This window comes from Mastacembelus armatus, chromosome 1, assembly GCF_900324485.2.
Source record: "Mastacembelus armatus chromosome 1, fMasArm1.2, whole genome shotgun sequence".
NCBI classification, from domain to species: domain Eukaryota; kingdom Metazoa; phylum Chordata; class Actinopteri; order Synbranchiformes; family Mastacembelidae; genus Mastacembelus; species Mastacembelus armatus.
This window is the reverse complement of record NC_046633.1, coordinates 19,016,132-19,035,636: the sequence shown is the minus strand read 5'-3', so window position 1 is coordinate 19,035,636 and position 19,505 is coordinate 19,016,132. Positions and strand designations below refer to the sequence as shown.

General features: G+C 40.1%; 1 protein-coding gene across 1 annotated transcript; it reads right to left on the bottom strand.

Annotated features, from left to right (window-relative positions):
- Positions 1-1,816: 1,816 nt before the first annotated feature.
- Positions 1,817-17,982, bottom strand: aspscr1 (ASPSCR1 tether for SLC2A4, UBX domain containing). The gene is made up of 17 exons (XM_026302508.1): positions 17,875-17,982; positions 17,651-17,706; positions 17,133-17,247; positions 14,569-14,669; positions 13,405-13,462; positions 13,237-13,310; positions 12,534-13,089; positions 12,027-12,086; positions 11,351-11,490; positions 10,403-10,484; positions 10,210-10,276; positions 9,793-9,855; positions 8,572-8,624; positions 5,132-5,183; positions 4,933-5,002; positions 4,204-4,391; positions 1,817-2,105 (listed from the first exon to the last, which is right to left on the bottom strand). Exons 1-17 carry the CDS (start codon positions 17,962-17,964, stop codon positions 2,095-2,097), a joined length of 1,836 nt encoding a protein of 611 aa, XP_026158293.1. The 5' UTR covers positions 17,965-17,982; the 3' UTR covers positions 1,817-2,094.
- Between the last annotated feature and the right edge of the window lie 1,523 nt (positions 17,983-19,505).

The window sequence follows — 19,505 nt, the reverse complement described above, 5'->3', positions numbered from 1 at the left end:
TGTGTTCGGCCTCTTTTAAGCCACTCCTGTAGTTAAAGGAGTGAACAAGGGGGCGGCTGGGGAGAGGACTCATGAACATGCTGGTAATGCAGTGAAAACATGCATTAATGGCAGCAGCTGGGTGCTGCTCGTTCAGTGTGTTATGGTTGTTATCACCCGTAGATGGTCAGAAAAGTCAAGGGCATGCGAGAGTCAGAGGCTGCAGGAATCATCATGAAACTCATCATGAAGTCAGTCCTCTTAGATCAAAGATGTGGTCTCCAAGAAGGCACCTGAAAAATGTTGAGCTGCTCTTTCACACAGCTATTCACTGACTTATTAACACACACACACACACACACACACACACACATAGCTGTAAGAGACAGATCAGTCCACTTCCCCCACATGTAACTTCAAATGCATCACCTTTTCCTATAACGTTCACTCTCTGTCCTGTAAATTTAAACACAGGTGTTTCCCTTTATACACAGTTATAGTCAATACATCTCTTACTGTGTATTTCCATTTACTGCAATATACAGTACTATGCAGATGTTTTACTCACTTCAAATGCATTATATCCTTATCACACACCATCAGGTGTCTGAGTGATTCAGGTTCATTGTGCAGGACAACAAGCCCATAAGGAACACAGTAGAGTTCACTTAGGAATATTTTCAGAGACAAGAAGAACCAGGAGTCCTGCAGCAGATGGTCTGATCCCCACAGAGCCCTGATCTCAGCAGTGTGGAGTCAGTCTGGGATCACATGAAGAGACAGAAACACTGGGACAGCCTGAATCTACTGTAGAACTGCAGCAGCTTCTCCAAGGTGCTGCAAAGTACCAGGAGGTCAAACCAGAGAGAACTGCTGCTGGTTTAAGGGCCAAGGGGAGTGCTGCAAATACTGATTAGATTTAGGTTTGGTTCCCTTTACTGCACTTTGTATGAAGTTAACTGATAACTGAAAAACTATTTATACAATTTATATTTCCAGTGTATTTTTAGCACCTGAAACTTTTGCACAGTGCTGTATATGTTCAAATGTTCAATATATCAAATATATATTACAAATACATCTACAGATTAATACATTATGATTAAAAAGTGACCAAACTGCCAGGAATAGCAGAGGTTTAATCACATTATCATGGTTGGGATCAGCTGCTACCTGATTTCATTATGTGGAAATCAGCCTGGGTTGAAGATGTCAGTTTATCAAAATGAATGACCTGGTTTTTAGCTTTATTTCAAGGTTAATGTACATTTTAGTTTGCACAAAAAATATATATTTGTGTATGGCTTTTTTTTTTTTTTTTTTGTAAGGCATAACTGAATAAATAATATAGAGTAGCTATATTTGAGTAGTAGACACTATCAGGCTGAGCTGTTTCATTTTCCTCCAAGTGCCAACAAACAGGAAAATCTGTGAAAGGATGACGTTTCTGAGTCATGACAGTTTCTCATTAGAGTTAAAATATACTGTGATCTATATCCAGGAGAAATCTGAGGTACAGATATAAACCTAATCCATGTTACAAAAGAAAAGGCTATAATATAAACTGCCAAGTGAAGACTGCCATATTTTAAAAATGCTTTAAACTGTTGAGGAAGCATTAAAGGCAGAGATGGGAACACTATATATTACAAAAATTACGTTGTGTAACCAAAACTCTGACGCTCAAACTTTTAGCCAACATGAGTGAGAAATATTTAAAGTGCTCATAAAAATCTGAACATGTGCTGAAGATGTGATCTGAAAACTCCACAACTGAGGTGAGATGGTTCTGTCAAGTAGAAAACTTTGGTGTAAGACAAGGCAAGGATACAAGGCATTTTTCAGTACAGCAAACTTTATTTACTTCATGTTATCTTTTCACCTGCTGAGATCAACTGGAATCAAATACATTCATATTCTTGGCGATGAAATATTCATATTTATTCGGCCATTTATCTCACTTGACTGTTAGAGACACTATTTGAGTGCACTGCCGTCATAAAGTTAAGCCTTTATCAAAATGCGGCTAAACTGAAGTGCTCTACTCGCTCTGCAAGGCAGAGCCTGTCGGACGTCTGTCATGGTCAGTCCTCGCAGCAGCAGGCAGCAGCAGGCTTATTTCTTACCTGTGCGGGAAACGGAAAACAGCAATAAATTGCCCTGCCAATCGAGGAAACAGCACAAATTACCAGGACCGTAACATATTAAGAATTGGCACAGTTATCACAAGAAGTCAATAACGAGAGAAATGCTCATAAAGGCAGCTTCTTTCTAATTTACTTTGTTGAGCAAGAACACGACACATCAGAAAAGCCAGATATCTCTGCACGGACAATGTCCAGATGTTCTGCCGTAATCAGCATTGCAATTTTTGAACAGTTTTTTTTTTTTTTTTTGCATAACATCTTATTTAAGAACTGTTTACTATTACGTTCAGCCAATTTCGTTTTCTGTTTTTAATTGTATGCAGGCTCTAATGCTGGTGTATAATTCAAAACAAATTGCTGGTTTGGTTAGGCACATCTCAACAAAAACACCTTCTGACTAATAAAAGTTTAAAACACACACAAAGTTGGTATGCAGATGACTAAATATATCTTTTATCCACTCTGTGCCAGATGTAAAAACCCAAAACTGAATTTAAAACACTGAGGCTGGATATGCATCAAAATCTGTTAAAAACAAGTACTCCATCGTCCCAAAAGGGCTGTTTTTCAAAACTCCCTGTGAAACATACCAACTGTAATAACTCCTGTCAACACGGCACTGACATAAGGACGATCATCATGATGCAGGAAAGAGCAGAAGAGTTTTGTTCAAAAGACACAGAGCTTTATTAGCATCTGAAAAGATCATTACACTGATGAAGACTGCACGTGTCTGCACCAAAATGATTCTTCCAGGATGCGTCAACACACTCTGGCATGTTATTAGACAGGATGGACTACTGGATGTCTTCAGCGATGGACAACTGGCCTCAGATGGAGTGTGTGGAAGTCTACTATGTGTGCCCGCTCTAGGGTTCCACACATGGAGTCTATAATTCCTGATTCAGCCCCCCTCCCCTCTGTCTTTTTCTTTTAACTTTCCTCATGAAAGAGAAAGCAGCCACAACTTGCTTAGGAGACGCACATGGACACACACAGAGATCTGCCAGAAATAAAATGCACACAAAAACACAAACAAGACAAAGAGAGAAAAGGGAGCAATGTTCTAAACAAAAACATCAGTACGGTGACCACCAGAAACACCACAACAGAACAGCAGAAAAGCGCCGTGCCTGGACCGACCACAGGGGCTCGTGCTTGTGATGTGGCCCAGCGGCAGGCTCTCTGCCTGGGCCCTGTGTGTCTGTAGTGGTCTCTTTGGCTGGAGGGGGTGACCATCCACCGCTAATTGGTTCATCCTAACATGCATCCTTATCTTCTGAGTCATGAGGAATTCTGCTTTCAAAAGGCCGTTTCCTATTGACTGTGGTTAGTGTGTGCGTGTTTTTACCACAACAGGAATCGTGTGGCTCCAAGCCTTCTGTTTTTTTTCTACTGGAAAAAAAGGAAGCAATCTCCGAGGAGGAAGGCTGAGGGGTGTAAAACTTTGTTGCTTTCATACCTAACCTGTTTGGTGCAGCTTACATGAACTCTGGTGTATTTGCCTGTTGGGCTCAGTTTATTTGGATTTGTGTGAAAGCTGTCAATCAAACTAGACAGACTAAACCAACTGGATGGTGGTGCTGTTCATTCCCTGAAAATTATGCTTCAAAAAGTGGAGGCTGTATTATATATGAGGATTACATAATTCACAGTATAGGTAATGGAGAGAATTACTGTTTAAACACCAGCTCCTATGGAGAGTGTTGCATTATGGCTTATTTGTTGTCTTAATGTTGCTAGGCTAGTAACTTCCTGTGTCTGTATACAGTGTGTCTGTGAGTCAGCCCTAAAAGTGTTTTGAGGAGTTTCTGAAGTCTTGTGTAACAGCTTTTGCTGCCATAGAATGAATACATCCTTGTCTTTAGTGTGGAAATGGACGCAGGGACTGAACCATCTCTCAGTGAGCCAAGAATGACCACAGAATGTCATGATGAGGAGCCTAAAAGGACACTGAAAAAGGCGAACAGTCAGAGAAAAAGATCTTGATCCCTCTAAGTGACAGTTGAGCCTGAGAGACTGACAGACAGACTAAATGTTAGACCATGCCATGATCAACATCCTGTCCGCTCCTCACCTGGAAGCTTGAGCCACTTGGGCACCTTGCCCGGGTCAGATCTGGCAGGTTTAGCAGCTTGTGTTTGTGCAGATGCATCTCCCTCATCCTGTGTGGATCTGCTGGTTTCTGTTGTCGGCTCCTTAGGAGGCAGCAACTCCTCAGAGTCCAGAGAGCTGGAGAAGGGTGTTGGGGCCTGGAACATGCAGCTAAAGTAGGGAGAGGGATATTTAAAAAAAAAAAAAAAAGAAAAAAAAAAAAGGCAGAAATATTAAAAAAAAAAACAAAAACAAACAAAAAAACACAGCACCATGAAATATGCAGGATGCCACTTTTGCTGTGTTGTTGGGGGATTCACGTTTCTACTTAGAGCAGCGCTGTTTTGCTGGCTGAGGATCGTTGCCAGTAGTTAAATAACTGAGTGAGATACAGATCGAAACCAGAGGAGCAGTGATGACCTTGTTAAAGCGGCAAAAGGACAACAGGTGGGGGTCACTTTTGGGAAACGGGCTCTATCTTTAGGAGAACTGGAAAATGGTTTGTGCGTGTGTATGTTTATGTGAGTGTGAATGTGTGTGCGTGCGTGGAGGAAATGAGGGCGCATGGGGGCACCTGCTGTTTAGGCAGAACCTCAAAGGGATTCCAATGATGACAGCTTTGTGACAGGAAAATAGTCTGGTTGCCGCGGGTTACAAGTGCACATACACACCCAGACGCACAGTTAAAACACACAGGCACATGTATGCATACCTTGCAATGGTCTCATTTGCTTGCAAGGCTGAGACAAAGGATTTCAGCAGTTCTCTCTTTATGTAAAAATCTGTGGCAAAAACAAACACAGGCACAAACACAATACTGACTATTGTTTTGTTAGATCACATTCTTTAGTAATACACCAGTATCTAATTCATATCAGCATATGAAATAAAAGAAGCAAAAAGACAAAAACCTGTCTTAACGTTGCAGCCGAAGTACACCAGCGCACCAGGAAACAGGTCGGCCTATTGACAGAAAGTGAGCGAGAGGAGGAGAAATGAACAGAAGTCTTCAAAAATGTTTGGCAAACCAGTCAAATTCTGAAAAACAGCTTTGCCTGATGCTACACCCAAACCAAGCACTGCCACCACATCCAAGCAAAAGTCAAATTCATTTTTGAGGATGATTCATTACCCGGGGATCTAATCCAGTAAGCGTGGTTCTTTGAAGCAGACCACAAAATGAGCACCAATCAAATGGTTAGTGAAAACACTTTCACCCCTCAAGCACAACACTCCTCTCCGGTGATAGTCTTAATGGTTATAATGGACCAGTAGCAGGCAGATATTATGAACCATACAATTATAAGAGAAACACAGACAGGCAGGCAGGGCATGTTACCTGCTAAACTTTTTTTTTTTTTTAACCAAACTCCTGCTTCCGAGGAAAACCACCTACGATGGACATTTTCAGACAGTCCACAGAAGACAACTTACACCTTTTGACCACAGAAAGATGGGGGTGAAAAATACAGGATGGAGTAATTACTTTCTGCTTTTTGTTTAGGCCAAAGTCCCTGTGTAATAAAGCTTACCTGCATGTATCTGTGTTTAACACAGACAAAGCAAGACAGACTTATAGATGTGCCATTTTCTGTTAGGTTTTCATGATGGATACTGCAAGGGACACTGTAAGCCTTCAATATGGTCATGGCTCCTTCATTCTTTCCGGATAACTTTTTTTAATACCTTTGTCTCAGATTTGTGTGTGTGTAGATTTTTAACCTAAAAAGCACTTGCCACATATTTTGAATATTTGCTGCGGGGACTCTGGCATCTCTATTTGCTGTTGAATATAACAGATTTTTGTTGTAGTATTTTGACATGTAGCAGGAAAGGCACAGGTGTTGCTAACTCAACCAATGAGCCCTCAGATAAAATATTATTATAAATTTTTTGTTGTACCGCTCCACTATTTTCTAGAACACTTTTCCATATTTCTAACAGCCACACTGGTCTTTCCACAACATTTAGCATTAACTTCTAATTTTGTCCACTGGTCTTCTGATTTCCCCACATCTGTAACTGCACCAAAGTTAGCAGCTGACGAATAGTTGCCAAATAATGAGCAGCTAAATATTTTTTTGGTTCAGTTAACTTCACCTTAAAGATGACAAAAAAAAAAAAAGCCAAGCATTTGCTTGCTCCAGGTTCTCAAATGTTTTCAGTGATGTGTCAATATAATTTGCATATATTTGGGTGTTAACTGCTAAACAGGGAGCCTGGTGATGTCCCCTTATGGGAAATATTCCTTATTCTGTCTTTTCACACAGTATCGTGTAAGAAGCCATTAAGTACATATTTAAAATGCATTTAGCGAGATTCTTAGTAAGCTTGAAAATTCTAAAAGTCAGATGGTGCCTATATATTTACTAACTCTTGCAGCTAACATTAGTTTAAATTTAACACTAGCAAGCTAGAGGTGATAAAACAGGCCAACATTTGTCAGATAGCAAAATCAAAACAGTTTGCTAGAAATGATGACAAGCTCATTTTGTCTCAAAAATTTGACAAATGACTAAGAGATAAAGCTGCCCCAGTTGTCGAAGCACATGTGCCATGCCAGGATGGAAAGTTTGACACATGCAGCAGTCGTACCTAAAGGCATGGATTAACGACCAGTTTACTGATTGACTAGTCTGCATGGAAAATGATTGTTAGCTGCAGCACTAGTGCCATCAGCGAAACATTTCCTATGTAGCTTAGCTCCACACAGTTTCAAACCAACAGTGTAAAATGTGAATTTGGCATAGCTGTTGCTGGGATTAGGTGCGTTCACCCTCCACTACAACCCATCAACACACACTGTCCTCTCTCTCTCTCTATGCACCCACCCACCCCTCCACTTGCTGGTTGCTAAATTGGGACAGGCTGGCCTAATTGCTATTATGACAGCCCTGTGAACAGAAGACAATGTGGTACAGTGGAACAACAAGCATTCAGGACGTCTCCATCTGAATTAGACAGGGCAACTGGACAAGACTGGTGAGTGTGTATGTGAATAAGAGAGAGAGAGAGCGCGAGAGTGTAAAAAACATGAGAAAGAAAAAAGAGGCAGAACAGATCCTGATGGAAGACACAGGGAGAGACGGATGAGGGAGGGGTCGCCTGGTATCAAAGGACTGCTGGGTTGGGAAACATTCCTTTCCTGACATGACACAAAGTGATTAAAGTGTGCATCTGTGTGTGTGTGTGTGTGTGTGTGTGAGAGAGAGAGAGAGAGAGAGAGAGAGAGAGAGAGAGAGAGAGAGAGAGAGAGAGAGAGAGAGAGTACATAAGCGCGTGCACTCATGTCTTTGCGACATGACCCGAAAAAAAAAAAAAAGATAAAAGATTTATAAAGTGTGCGTCTCAAAGATTGATCTACAGACAGGGAATCAGTCACATGCTCTGTGTGTGACATGACACCTAGGGGGATTAAAGATTTTGCTTTTGTATGCTTTAACGCTTTTAAGTTCCTAATGGGTAGAGACATATGGGTGAAAGGAGGGGTGAGGCACAGGAGAAGGCAGTGGGAAGAGAAGATCCCACGTCTGGGTACCGAAGACAGAAAAAAAAAAGAAAAAAAAAATTTAAAAAACAGGTATAGGAAAAGTTCAAAAAGGGACAAATAGATGAAAAACAGTGAGAGATGGACAACTTGCATCAGATTTGATTGAGAGAGACAGCGGCACCAGACCACCCCCCTGCCCCATCACACACACACATTTCAAAGTGTACTTTTGAGGATCGTTATCTTTTGTAGCAGTCCCTCTGGATCTTGTTCATCATCACAACACAATATCACTTCAAACAACTTTCCCTTCCTCCCCTTATTTATTTCCCTTCTTTATTTCCCTTCTTATGCCTGCCTCAGGTTGAGTCAACAGGAGCACAGTGCTCAAGACAAAATGCTGTAGAAATTCTAAAATAATGCATCTAAAAAGTTTGGTTTACATTTGTATCTCGTCATTCTCAACTGGTTCAGTATATGAATAGCTCTGAACCAAGGCTGCCCATTGCTTTGTGTGTATGTGCGTGTCTGAGTGTCAAGATCAAAGCGAAGCCTGTATTAACCCCATGTGCCAGTCTGGGAAAAATCAAGCCCAGCTGGGGTCAAGGACAGTGGAGAGGGGGGGAAACAAGTGTGAGAGTGTGTAGGAGCGAGAGAAAAGGGGGAGAGCGGGAATGCAGTGGAGCTTTGAAGAGAAGAGAGGGACCAGCCGATATATTTTACAGTCGGTGTGTGCGTGATAGCTTCCAAGCTGGAGAATCAGAGTTTTGTGGTTGTTGTTTCCTGAAGTTTGACTGTAATGTGTTTTGAGTCAATTCTTCCTCTCTTATTATTTCTTTAGATTTAAATGAGCAGGCTTACCTGGAAGAGTGTCACTGATGGGTCATCCAGAATGGTTTTTGGAGGGGTGATGACTGAAGTTTTGAGTGGAAAAAAATGGAAAAAATTTGGTATAAATTATAAACTGGGAACATTGCCCCTAGAAAAAAAATACACTGGAATGACAAAAAGTGAAATTTGACAAAAATGTACTTTCATTGGGTTTTGGACAAAACAAGACCTTTAAAGATGACACTTCTGGCTTTATAAAATCATAAACCGCTTCACTGTTTTCTTACATTAAAAGGTGAGAAATAACCAAATTTATTTAGACAAAAATAAGAAATAAAATTATTGTCAGAGGAAGTGATAATGCAAATAACTGTTAGTTGCAGTTTTTATAACAACATTTTGCAACCTGCAAAATGTTAAGTGTGGAAAGCTGACAAAAGACAGACCTACTTCCAGAATTCCCCTTCGGGGATTAATAAAGTTGATCTTAAGTGATCTTATTCCAGGTTATTCCAGTTTATTACAACTTGGTTCATACTTTTATAGTTTTGATTCTTACATACGTTGGATTTAATACCATTGCACTCACCAAGTTGTTCTTTTATTGCATTTTTTGGCCATTTCTAGTTGAGGGTAGAGACCATGAAGAAACATGGAGAGACATTTAAGGGGTGACACTTAACACAGGTCCCCAGTTACAATCAAACCAGGGACATCTGTATTACGTGGTTCAGTAAATAGCTTAGATGACTCCACCTCATGCACAGAATGGGTTAATATCTAAAGCAAGAACGCTGCATCAGTTAAAAGAAGTCAGATGGGAAACACAAAATGTCAGAAAATTACACAGGCCTTAAACAAACCTCCAGGTCAGCTAAACATATTTGTGAATGTCAGTGTTTTACAAATATCTATCATAGTCAAGAGACTGACATTTAACCTCCAGAGGTTTAACCTCTTATACTGACTGTAACTGCGCAGTGAGGGATTATTAATAAGGTGAGGTGTGGTGCTTTCACAATTTTACCTACAAAAATAGATAATACATAATGTTTTGGCCTTTTTTCTGCTTATTACAAACATTTCCACGTACGGGAAATAACAGCCCTAACATAAGACATGAGTTGCAATAAGCTGGAATTATCCTCTTATGACCCCAGTTGTAGATTAACAGAAACATGGTTTCCATATCATCTTCAAAGCCACCGGATGGTTTTGATGTTGTAATTAATTAGTGAGAAATAAACTTACACAGGTAGAAACTGAGATTAGGATCCTCCAAGTGACTCCTCACAAAGTGTCTCACAGCACCTACTGCTCACAAAACACACAGAGAACACCAACTTATGCACGAATACACTGATCTATGTGCACACACGCCAGTGACTCAGTGGAGTATAATTCATTTTTCAGACGGAATTTCCCTCCGATTTGTTGTTCTGCTGGTTGTCGTGTTGCTGTTGGGACTGAGGTGAATCTAATTCCTGGAATTACAGACCTGTCTCATTCTTTCTGTCTGTCTGTCACTCTGTGTGGCTACAGTCATAAATGTGGTGAAGGAGCCGCAAGTAGCTTGAACATTGCAGCCATACCTGTGGCTAGCCATCTGAAATGAATATCTCCACACTGCACACACACTCACGCACACGTAAAGAGACGCACACTCACCTGTCTCCATTGGCCTGAAGAAGCCCTGTAGAACATGTCTGTCTGGAAACTGGACCCTCAGGACCACCTGGAGTCACACAGTGGTAGCTGTTTTTTATGTCTGTATATTTCAAATAAAATTTCCCACAAAAAAAAACAAACAAAAAAAAAAAAAAAACAGGATTGTGATTATATGTCTGTCACTTGTGCTCACTTTGGGATATCTTTCCATCTTCTCCTTTATTTGTGCTTCTCTTAGAGCTTTAGTCATCAGTGGAGCCTCCTCCAACAACTTCCTAAAGGAAAGAGGGGAGAGACAGACAGAGAAATGAAATGAGCTGTGAAATAAAAAGCAGACTATGGACAAATGGGAAAGATGAGCAGAGTAAAGAAATAATACACACTTCTTCTAATCCTCTAGGTCGTGTGTGGCCGTGTATGCATGCATATGTGTGTGTGTGTGTGTGTGTCAGAGACAGAGATGAATTGCTGTGGTTGGCTTAATTCAACCCTTGGTAATTGCAGTCATTGACACGGTAGTAGCATAGCCATGAGCCAGCCACTTAAGTCAGTGTAGACAGAGATTAAAGGATGTACGCAATGAGGTCTCAATGTGACAGTGTTTGGCCGATGGCTGAAAGATGCACGTCTACAAAAAAAGACAGGCTTACTAATTGGTCCCTCTATGCCATATTTAGAAGCTTTTGTAATGTGCTTCGCGTTTTAGAAATGAAAACATGTTTGCAAACACTCAGTGTCACAGCAGCTGTGGTTGGTTGTGGCCACATCCAGAGAGCGTAGAGTAAACTTGTCCACATCTGTTTTGAAGAAGCGCTCATAAAAAAAAAAACAAAAAAAAAAAAACCCCAAAAAACCCATCTTCCAACCCATAATAAATAAAAAACATCAAAACACACGCAGCAATGGCCGGCATTCTCCCTGCCTGTGGCCTCTCATCACTGCTATGGTATTCTGCAATTAGGGGTTATTCATCAACAAAACGCCACAGGACCAAATACCAAACTGACTAATTATCTGTTACAAACCGTGAAGGAACACACTGATCCAGACGTGTTTCTGCAGAAATATTTATACCAAATATCACACACAGTCCTCAGACCCAAAGTCTCTTAACCACCTCTATTAACTTCCTTCCCCCCACCTCTCACTCTTCAGCTGGGCGAAGCGCTTCCGCACGTCGTCCACCGTCACTTCAAAGAACTCATCGGGCAGATCCATGTGCTCCTCAGAGGGACAGGACACAGAGTCTAGGTGGTACATGAGAGGCTCCCTCTCCACTGGCTGTGAACAGGATGTAAGTGGATTAAAAGCCTGGAAACATATAGATATGCACACTGATGTTTAATCTAAAGCACAGGTTCTGAAACTGTAAAGCGCACCACCCAAAGAGGTAGAATGGAGGAAGAGATCTGAGGAAAACTGCATGGGGTGAAAGGGACAAATGCATGCTGGTAGAGTAAAAACAGTGGGAAGTCATTTATTGCAGTTTGACCCCTTGATCTGGCCTGTTGATCAACATGGTCAAGATGGCGCTGCAGCAGCTACGCTGACACTCATTGAGGTAGCTTAGGTAGTCTAAAACCATTAGCACCTAACTGCCATAATCTGCATCAAACATCATACTTGCTTCGAGTAGACACCAAGGGAAATGTGGTCACACAGACACGATACACATATTTATAGCTTAAACATAATTTCCACCTTCTAAGGACACTATTATCTCTGATGTTCTTGACTCATAAATGTCTATAAATCCACTGTGAAATCATAGAAATCGCTCCTCACAGAAACTTCTGACCTGAAATAAACTGATTTACCTCCAAGAACTCCTCTCCGTGAACCATGGCGTCTGCTGGCTGGTTGGCAGTGACTTGATGCTGAGAAAGGAAGAGAAGTGGCTTCTAGTTATTCTCTGAGACATGCGGAGAGGCTGTTGTTTCAAGGTTAAGAAAATTGTTTTGTAATCTATTAAAATCAGGAAACCAAAAATTTCTTGGAACTAGCATAAAATATAGCATATCTCACTATGTTGACCTTAAACATAGCAAGAAAACACTAATAGCAGTGCTTGTAAAAATATATGTATATTTTCAGTGTTCATAATTTTGAATGTATCATTTTAGTTTTATGCCTTTAAAATAAAATGAAATGGAAATTTAAACATATATAACTTCATAACAACCAGACAATCAGCTGGATGCTGATATTCAGATTGTTTTCTTAAAAAAAAAACAAAAAACAAAACATAATTTCCAAATAAAATTATCCAATAACGAAATATTAGCATTTTTTTCATTTTCTCTTCTTGTAATGATGTTGCTCACCTTGGAGCTTGAACTGTAGCTGGATTTTGCTTTCTTGGCTTTGGGTGATTCAACCGCAGCACTCAGAGCTGACAGAGACAAGGGTGAATAAACTGAGTGTCCAACTGCTCCTGCACCCAGACCTCCAAGGCGCTGCCCACCTCCAGAGAAGGGAACAAACGTAGCTGAGGAAGTGGAGGAGGAAGATAAGGGAAGCGAATTCAGTCCTGACGGACCTGCTTCATCATCATCTTCCTCCGGCATTCCTGTTCTGCCTGGAGCCACTTTGGGCCGAACTGCATCCTGGGGGTGTGGAATCTCTTCCTGTTGAACAGGAGCTGTATTTGTAGTAGAGATGGGGGCTTGTGCTGACAGGGTTTCTATTGGCCTGTCAGGGTCTGAATTTTTAATTGGCTCATCTGATGTTGATATCTCTGGAAGTGACGGAGCAGGATCAGGCTGAGATGACATGTTGGGTGTGGTTTCTTTGGCAACAGGTGTGGTTGGCATAGCAACTGTTTCAGTGGCTTCTTCACCATCTTCATCTCCTGGAGTTTTGTTCTTTTTGAGTAAAAATCTTAAAGAGAAATTGTAACAACAGCGTTACCATAACAAACCCTGTTAATAGAATATCAGCTGCAGTTTATGCAGGTTTTTGTATGAGTTATCATTTAAAAATAAATCACACACAAAAATCACATAAGATGGAAAACAAGCAGTACACCTGACTATGGCACTCCCTCCTGTGAGACCCAGAGACTTCAGAGTGGCCTTCTTTAGTGCTTCTTCCCCACTTACCTACATGCATGCACGCACACGAACAAACAGCTGTGTAACCATAAAACTTACTTTCATCTCTTGAGAAAGGGAGAGCTAAAGGAACACTGCATACCTCATCTCTCATGTAAACACACACAGGAGTGGATCCTGACTCTGACAGCTCCGACACACTGGAGAGAGACAGTAAGAAAAACATTAAAATTATGGTTGAATGATTTTTATTTGCTGTAGCTGTGACAACACAAACACAGAAGTGACTTTCTCTTGCTGACGGAAATTAGCTCTGTGATTTCACTAGAAAACCTCAAGTGACAAAGTGGCATGCTGTCAACATGTGTAAACCATGTGTGCACAATCCTGTGTAGGAACTAATTGAACTATAAATGTTTTACTATTGTTCTCCTCAGTTCTGAAAATCAAAGCTTCCCCCTCTGCTTCGCAACATTCCCACTGATTTCTAAGCTGGTGTGGACCTAATATTCATTTCATGGAAGTGTAACTTCCCTGGATAAGGATCAGGATATAGAGTGATGTCATTTAATAGAGATGAGTGTTGGAAGGATGCATGAGCACCTGGGACAGCACAGCTGGAACTACTGAGCAACAGCTGCATGTGTGTGTGTTTGAATGATTGGTGGTGATGTGTGGGAAAGCAAACGCTTCAGCAGAGGAGAAGAAGAAGAAGGGATGTTATCTAACACATCACTGGCCTGTGTTCATTCCTGCAAAATGACCACCTTTACTTTCCAGCCTAGTGGAAAGTGAAAGCAAACACACACATATTTATGTTGTCGATACCTGTGAGGACCATACTAGGGCAGGGTGTAAATCAATATTATTTACGATATGGCTAATGTACAAAAACACACATACTGCCTACTAATTACTGTTCAAAACAATGAGCATCACAGCTAATACTTCTACAGTTTTCAACCGTGGAGAATAATAACATCTTGTCATGAGTATACAATTCAACTAAATTTCTAAGAAACAAAGTTGAAATAATTAAAAATAATAGTCATAATGTAAAACTAGACAGCCCTATCCTTCTGATTTAAGTACCAGTACCACTGAATATGTTGTTTAAAAAAACATCTGATATGGGAACCAGCTGCTCTTCCCACTTGGCAACTCTTGGTTTAATGTACAACACCATCACGTAATCAAAATTAATTCTAACCATCAAACAGCCCTGTAAAGAAGAGAACAGAAAAAATGTATTTGCTTTCCAAAAATTTCCTCATAAAACTTTTCACGTGTATGCACATATACACACCTGATCTCTGGGAAATGTGTAAGCAGCTCCCACATACTCTGTCCACAAGAGAATGAACCCTGAAGCCGAGAGCCATCCTCCATCTGCAGTGCAATCCGCACCTGAGGAATAACAAGTCATAGCACACGCTTTAGAGGTAAGTTTAAAGAAAAAGAATTCATGCTTTACACATCAACCAGCACAACATGTTCCATGAATAAAAAGCAGGTATATATTATCAACAACGATCCAACCACCACTCCTGAGACAAGTGTGTAACTTAACATTAACTATTCTCCATGGCATTGTTTATGATAATAGCTAGTGATAAAAAAAAAACGATAAATGTGAGAATAGACCCTTTTTGGTTTGGATCCAGATTTAGCTTGGACCCCAAGGCCACCAGGATAAAAAAAAACAATATACATTTGGACCCATAAAATTGTGTATTTCATACAATTAAAATTGTAAAAATCATAAGAAGAAAAATCATAATTTAAAAGCTTTAGTTCCATTTAAAATCTACAGAAATATGTAGACGTAAAACATATCTCCAGATTAGACCTTTCAAATTGTAGGATAAACTGTTAACTTAAATGCAGAAAGGAAACTCACTATATTATGGACCAAAATCTCCCTAGGTGGCCATTTGTAAGTTCTTGGCTCTACAGTCTTGACCCATTTTGCAGGAAGAACATTCTTTGATAATCGAACCTGATTAAGCTGCACATGTGGGCCTAGCTCAGTCTGAAAATGAGTAACACCAGGCATTAGTGCAAGTTGCTGTTTCACTCTCTAAGTCAGTCTACAAGTTGTTTATGTTTATTCCCCAACCATGTAGTCCAGCACAAAAAACATGCTGCATTTCAGCACACCAAGAGATGAAAAGAGTGCCTTGGCTGTCAACGGCCAGGCACGTAACACTCTCGCACACCAGTTTGGCTGACGTTAATGTTGTGAGAGACTGTGTGTGGGAGTGTGTGTGGTACAAGAGTGAGTGTGTGAGTATACAAAATCTATGAGGTATCAACAGTCAACAATCCTTCAAATGAAAACGAACAACAGATCAAACCCAGACGTGATTTTACTGCTTAGATGACGGTGCCATGATGTCATACAGCTTGCATGCCAGAACTGGATGCAAATCAGACAGTGAACACACACAATAAAATTATCATAAAAACTCACATATACAGCTAACCGAAATATTAAAATCATATTGATAGTGTAACATGAGCTATATATCATTTGGGATTCTTCATCCAACCTAATTATGGGTGGGACAAATAACCATTAACTTGATTTAGTTTCATGTGATACAGTAGTGCTGCTCCTATATCTGTATCATTGTATTTTGTGCTGTGCTGCTAAAGCAGAGGTATTTTCTTTGATGCAGTTATTTCCTCTGCAATTGGTTTTTCCTTCTGCTGATTTTTGGTTATCTAACACTGCAATTAACAGCGCATGAGTCCATAATGCTGTATGGATCAAATTTCTAAAAGCTCATTTATTGCTTGTGCGTTCTTGGGAAACCCTTAGTCGTCATATTGTGGTATACAGATAAAGGAAAACACTGAATAAACGAGTGGAGTCTGTTTGGCTACATTATTCATATTGTTATTTCGGTAACCCTTCCTTTTACAGTCCCCTAATTACTAAGAATTTATTTGTTAAATAAAGGGATACTTACAGTATGTGATGGGTAACGACCATCTGTAACAAGTAGGTAAATACGGTGTAACTACAGATGAAATACTAAGAAAAACCTCAATTGTTACCCCTCAAGTGCATTTCAGTTGTAACTGGATTATGTTGGTAATAACTCAGATATATTTATACTAAGTAAAACACAACTATTTACTAGGTAAGTGAGCTGAAAGTGGACTGTAAAAGAAAGTCTCATCTGTTTCCCAGAAACAGATTATAGTAGTTACCCATTACATACTGTAAGTTTCGCATTATCTACCAAGTAAATTCTTAGTAATTAGGGGACTGTAAAAGGAAGCATCACCGTTATTTCTGCCAAGTGCGCACATAAGGCAAGACACTAAAACAGAAAATCACCAGCAAGCATAGCAAACAGCTCATTGAGCTTAAAATGCTGATATCTGATATAATCACTATCATCCAGCTGTACCTACACCCAATTTATTACTTAATCTGAGTTATTAACTAACGTGAAAGCATTCACATGGAATTGGGATTTGGATTGACTGCACATTACTTAACATATTTTAATTTTTCTTGACTATGAAAGCCATAAATTTACTCTTCGATGTGTTTAAAATATAAAATATTTCCATGTTAAAAAAATATTATATTCATGTAGTAAGTTTACATTTTGGTGAAACAGTCACTAAGTCAGACCTGAGAATAAAGCAACTATGCTAGTACTAGTACTTGATGCTAACTAGCAGACAATAATAAAATTACTGTACTTCACACATACACTGACAACTATTACTGTAGGCTTCTTATGTGGTCAGCTGCCAACACATAACACACACAGAAGGACCATCCAAAATGTCCACACAACCATAGAACGACATGTAACACACACACACACACACTTTATCGTAGCTAACCTGGCTGTCAGCCACGGCCTGTTTTCTTGTACTTGTCACCATTTCCAGTTTAGCATTGTTGGGCAGGTTGGCAAACCTCCATTGCAGCGTGAGGTCCACTACAGTCCTCTGAAACCTGACAAACAGAACAACAGAGGAAAAGTGAATGAGGTCAGCGCATTAACGGAACATAACAACTGTCTGGTTTTTCTTTTGCTAAAGTGGAGAAACAGTTTCCTATCATGAGTTTTATTTCATTAAATCAGATAAACAGAGGTGTTTACCTCTCTTTTTATATGGTAACAGTTGTTCCAGTATACGTGCATCTATTACACAGTTATGGCATGTTATGTATTGTATTATATCTAGAACTTACATAGAAGTAAAAATCTATTTAAAAGTGAACTGGTTTAGTATCAGCAGTCATGTTTAGTCCAGACTAAGAGCCGTATCTGTTAAGAAGCTGCAGGCCAGAACACAAAAGCTAACGAGCTAACATCAATTTAGCACTACAACTGCTCAAATCAGTGGCTACTCACTTTAAACCGTGATCTTCGGGGTTAAATCCGTGCTGTTTGCACACATCCTCCAGGACCTGTGAATGACGACAATAACCGTGATGTCTGAAAACTTTCTGATCTAAATCAGCTAGCTACTGTTAGCCAAACATGCTAGCTCAGAGGAAAACAGTCTTCGCTCGAACAGAGTGAGACGCATAGTCCATGTCTGAAAACACAGAGCACGCTCTTAAAACACAGGTTACCTGTAATAACGGTGTGTTTGGAGAAACCTTCACGGTCTGTCTTCGCCCATTTGGGGTGAGAACCGTTACAGCCGTGCCACTGGCCGCCATTGTCTGCCGTGACGTCACCGTGTTTGTTTGAAAAAACTTTATTGACGCCCAGGCGACAGGAACAACATGACTGAAGGTTTAGATGCTTTTGGGGAGTGAATACTCTTTTGTTTGTGGTGCTCACAGTATTAAATGTCACAGTTATCCTGAAACCACAGACCTAAAACTCATGTCCGACTGGAGAGTAATCCTTAAACTCTGCATTACATTTGGAACAATACATAAATAAATCTTACTTCAATATAATTTTCTCCTTGGAACAACACAGTTTTTTTTATATTACAAACACACATACAGGTGAGTGGCAAATTAAAGGACAAGCCTAAATGAATGTGTGCAGAAATAGTGGATAATGTTCATCCATGCAGGTCTAATCATGTGGATACTGGATTACTCGTGAGGTTTACTGGGCATTAAAGATGAGATTGGCCACCTCACTGTGTATTTTTGATGCTGTAACAAATGATGAAGCTGTGATTATGGTGCATGCCTTTGTGAATGGACTTAAGGTTAAATTTACCTACTTCTTTCTTTCGTTCTTTTTCATTTGTAGCAAAAACAGTCTCACACGGCTCAAAGAGCACAGCAGCCCTCGTAATAGAAAATGCTAGATCCTGTTTGTTAACTGGAAACAACACATCAATCTGTTCTCCATATGGACAACTTTATATATGTACCATATGCAGTTTGACTGATGACCTGTACATTTAGTGAGCGAATCAAGGCTGTTTCCCCTCAGCAAGAATCAAGCTGGATCAAAGCTGGAATCAGACTGGACAGGCAACACTGCATGTGGTGCCAACAGATGGAGAGGTGTGAGGCCAGAGCTTTAGAGGGCACACAACTGACTGACTGACCACCACAGATACATTTAGAGTCACAGTCCACCCAGGAGAAGGAGAGGTGAATACAGTTCTCAGTTCTGAGGGGAAATTGCCGCCGTCTGAATAAACAAACAAACAATCCATTTCCTTCCTCACTCAGCAGGACAGAAACTTCAAAACTATGCCCGAACAGAGCACAAGCACATGAAGACATCTGTGCTGGAAGTGTGTTGCATTTTACACATTTGCACACACAAAAATCAAGGTCAGAAAACAAACATTTTCTGAAAGAATGCTGCTGAATGCCTGAATGCAGGATGTGGTTTAAGTATTTCAGTTCATAAGAGACTTTAAAAAAGGCTTTAGGGGAGTATGATGATGAGGTGAATTAACTTAAACACTGTTGTGATACTAACTCTTAGACAGACCTTTTGTATTATCTATAGTCCAAAGGAAAACAGTGCCATGCTGAGTGTCTATAGCACATTCAGGGAAAGCAATCATGCCATCACATGAAAATAGTTTTAAAGGGGGAATCCACTTTTTTAGTAGTGTTTTTCCATAAGTCCGAAGGTCATGTGTAAGACAAATTTCAAAAAGAAAGGTCAAAAATGAAGCAGCAGGGGCTGAGATATCTTGAATTTTAGTCTTTCTTCCCAAAAGCATCCTTTCATTAGAGCCACCTCCTGCTTGGTAAATGTTCATTTTCAAACTCAG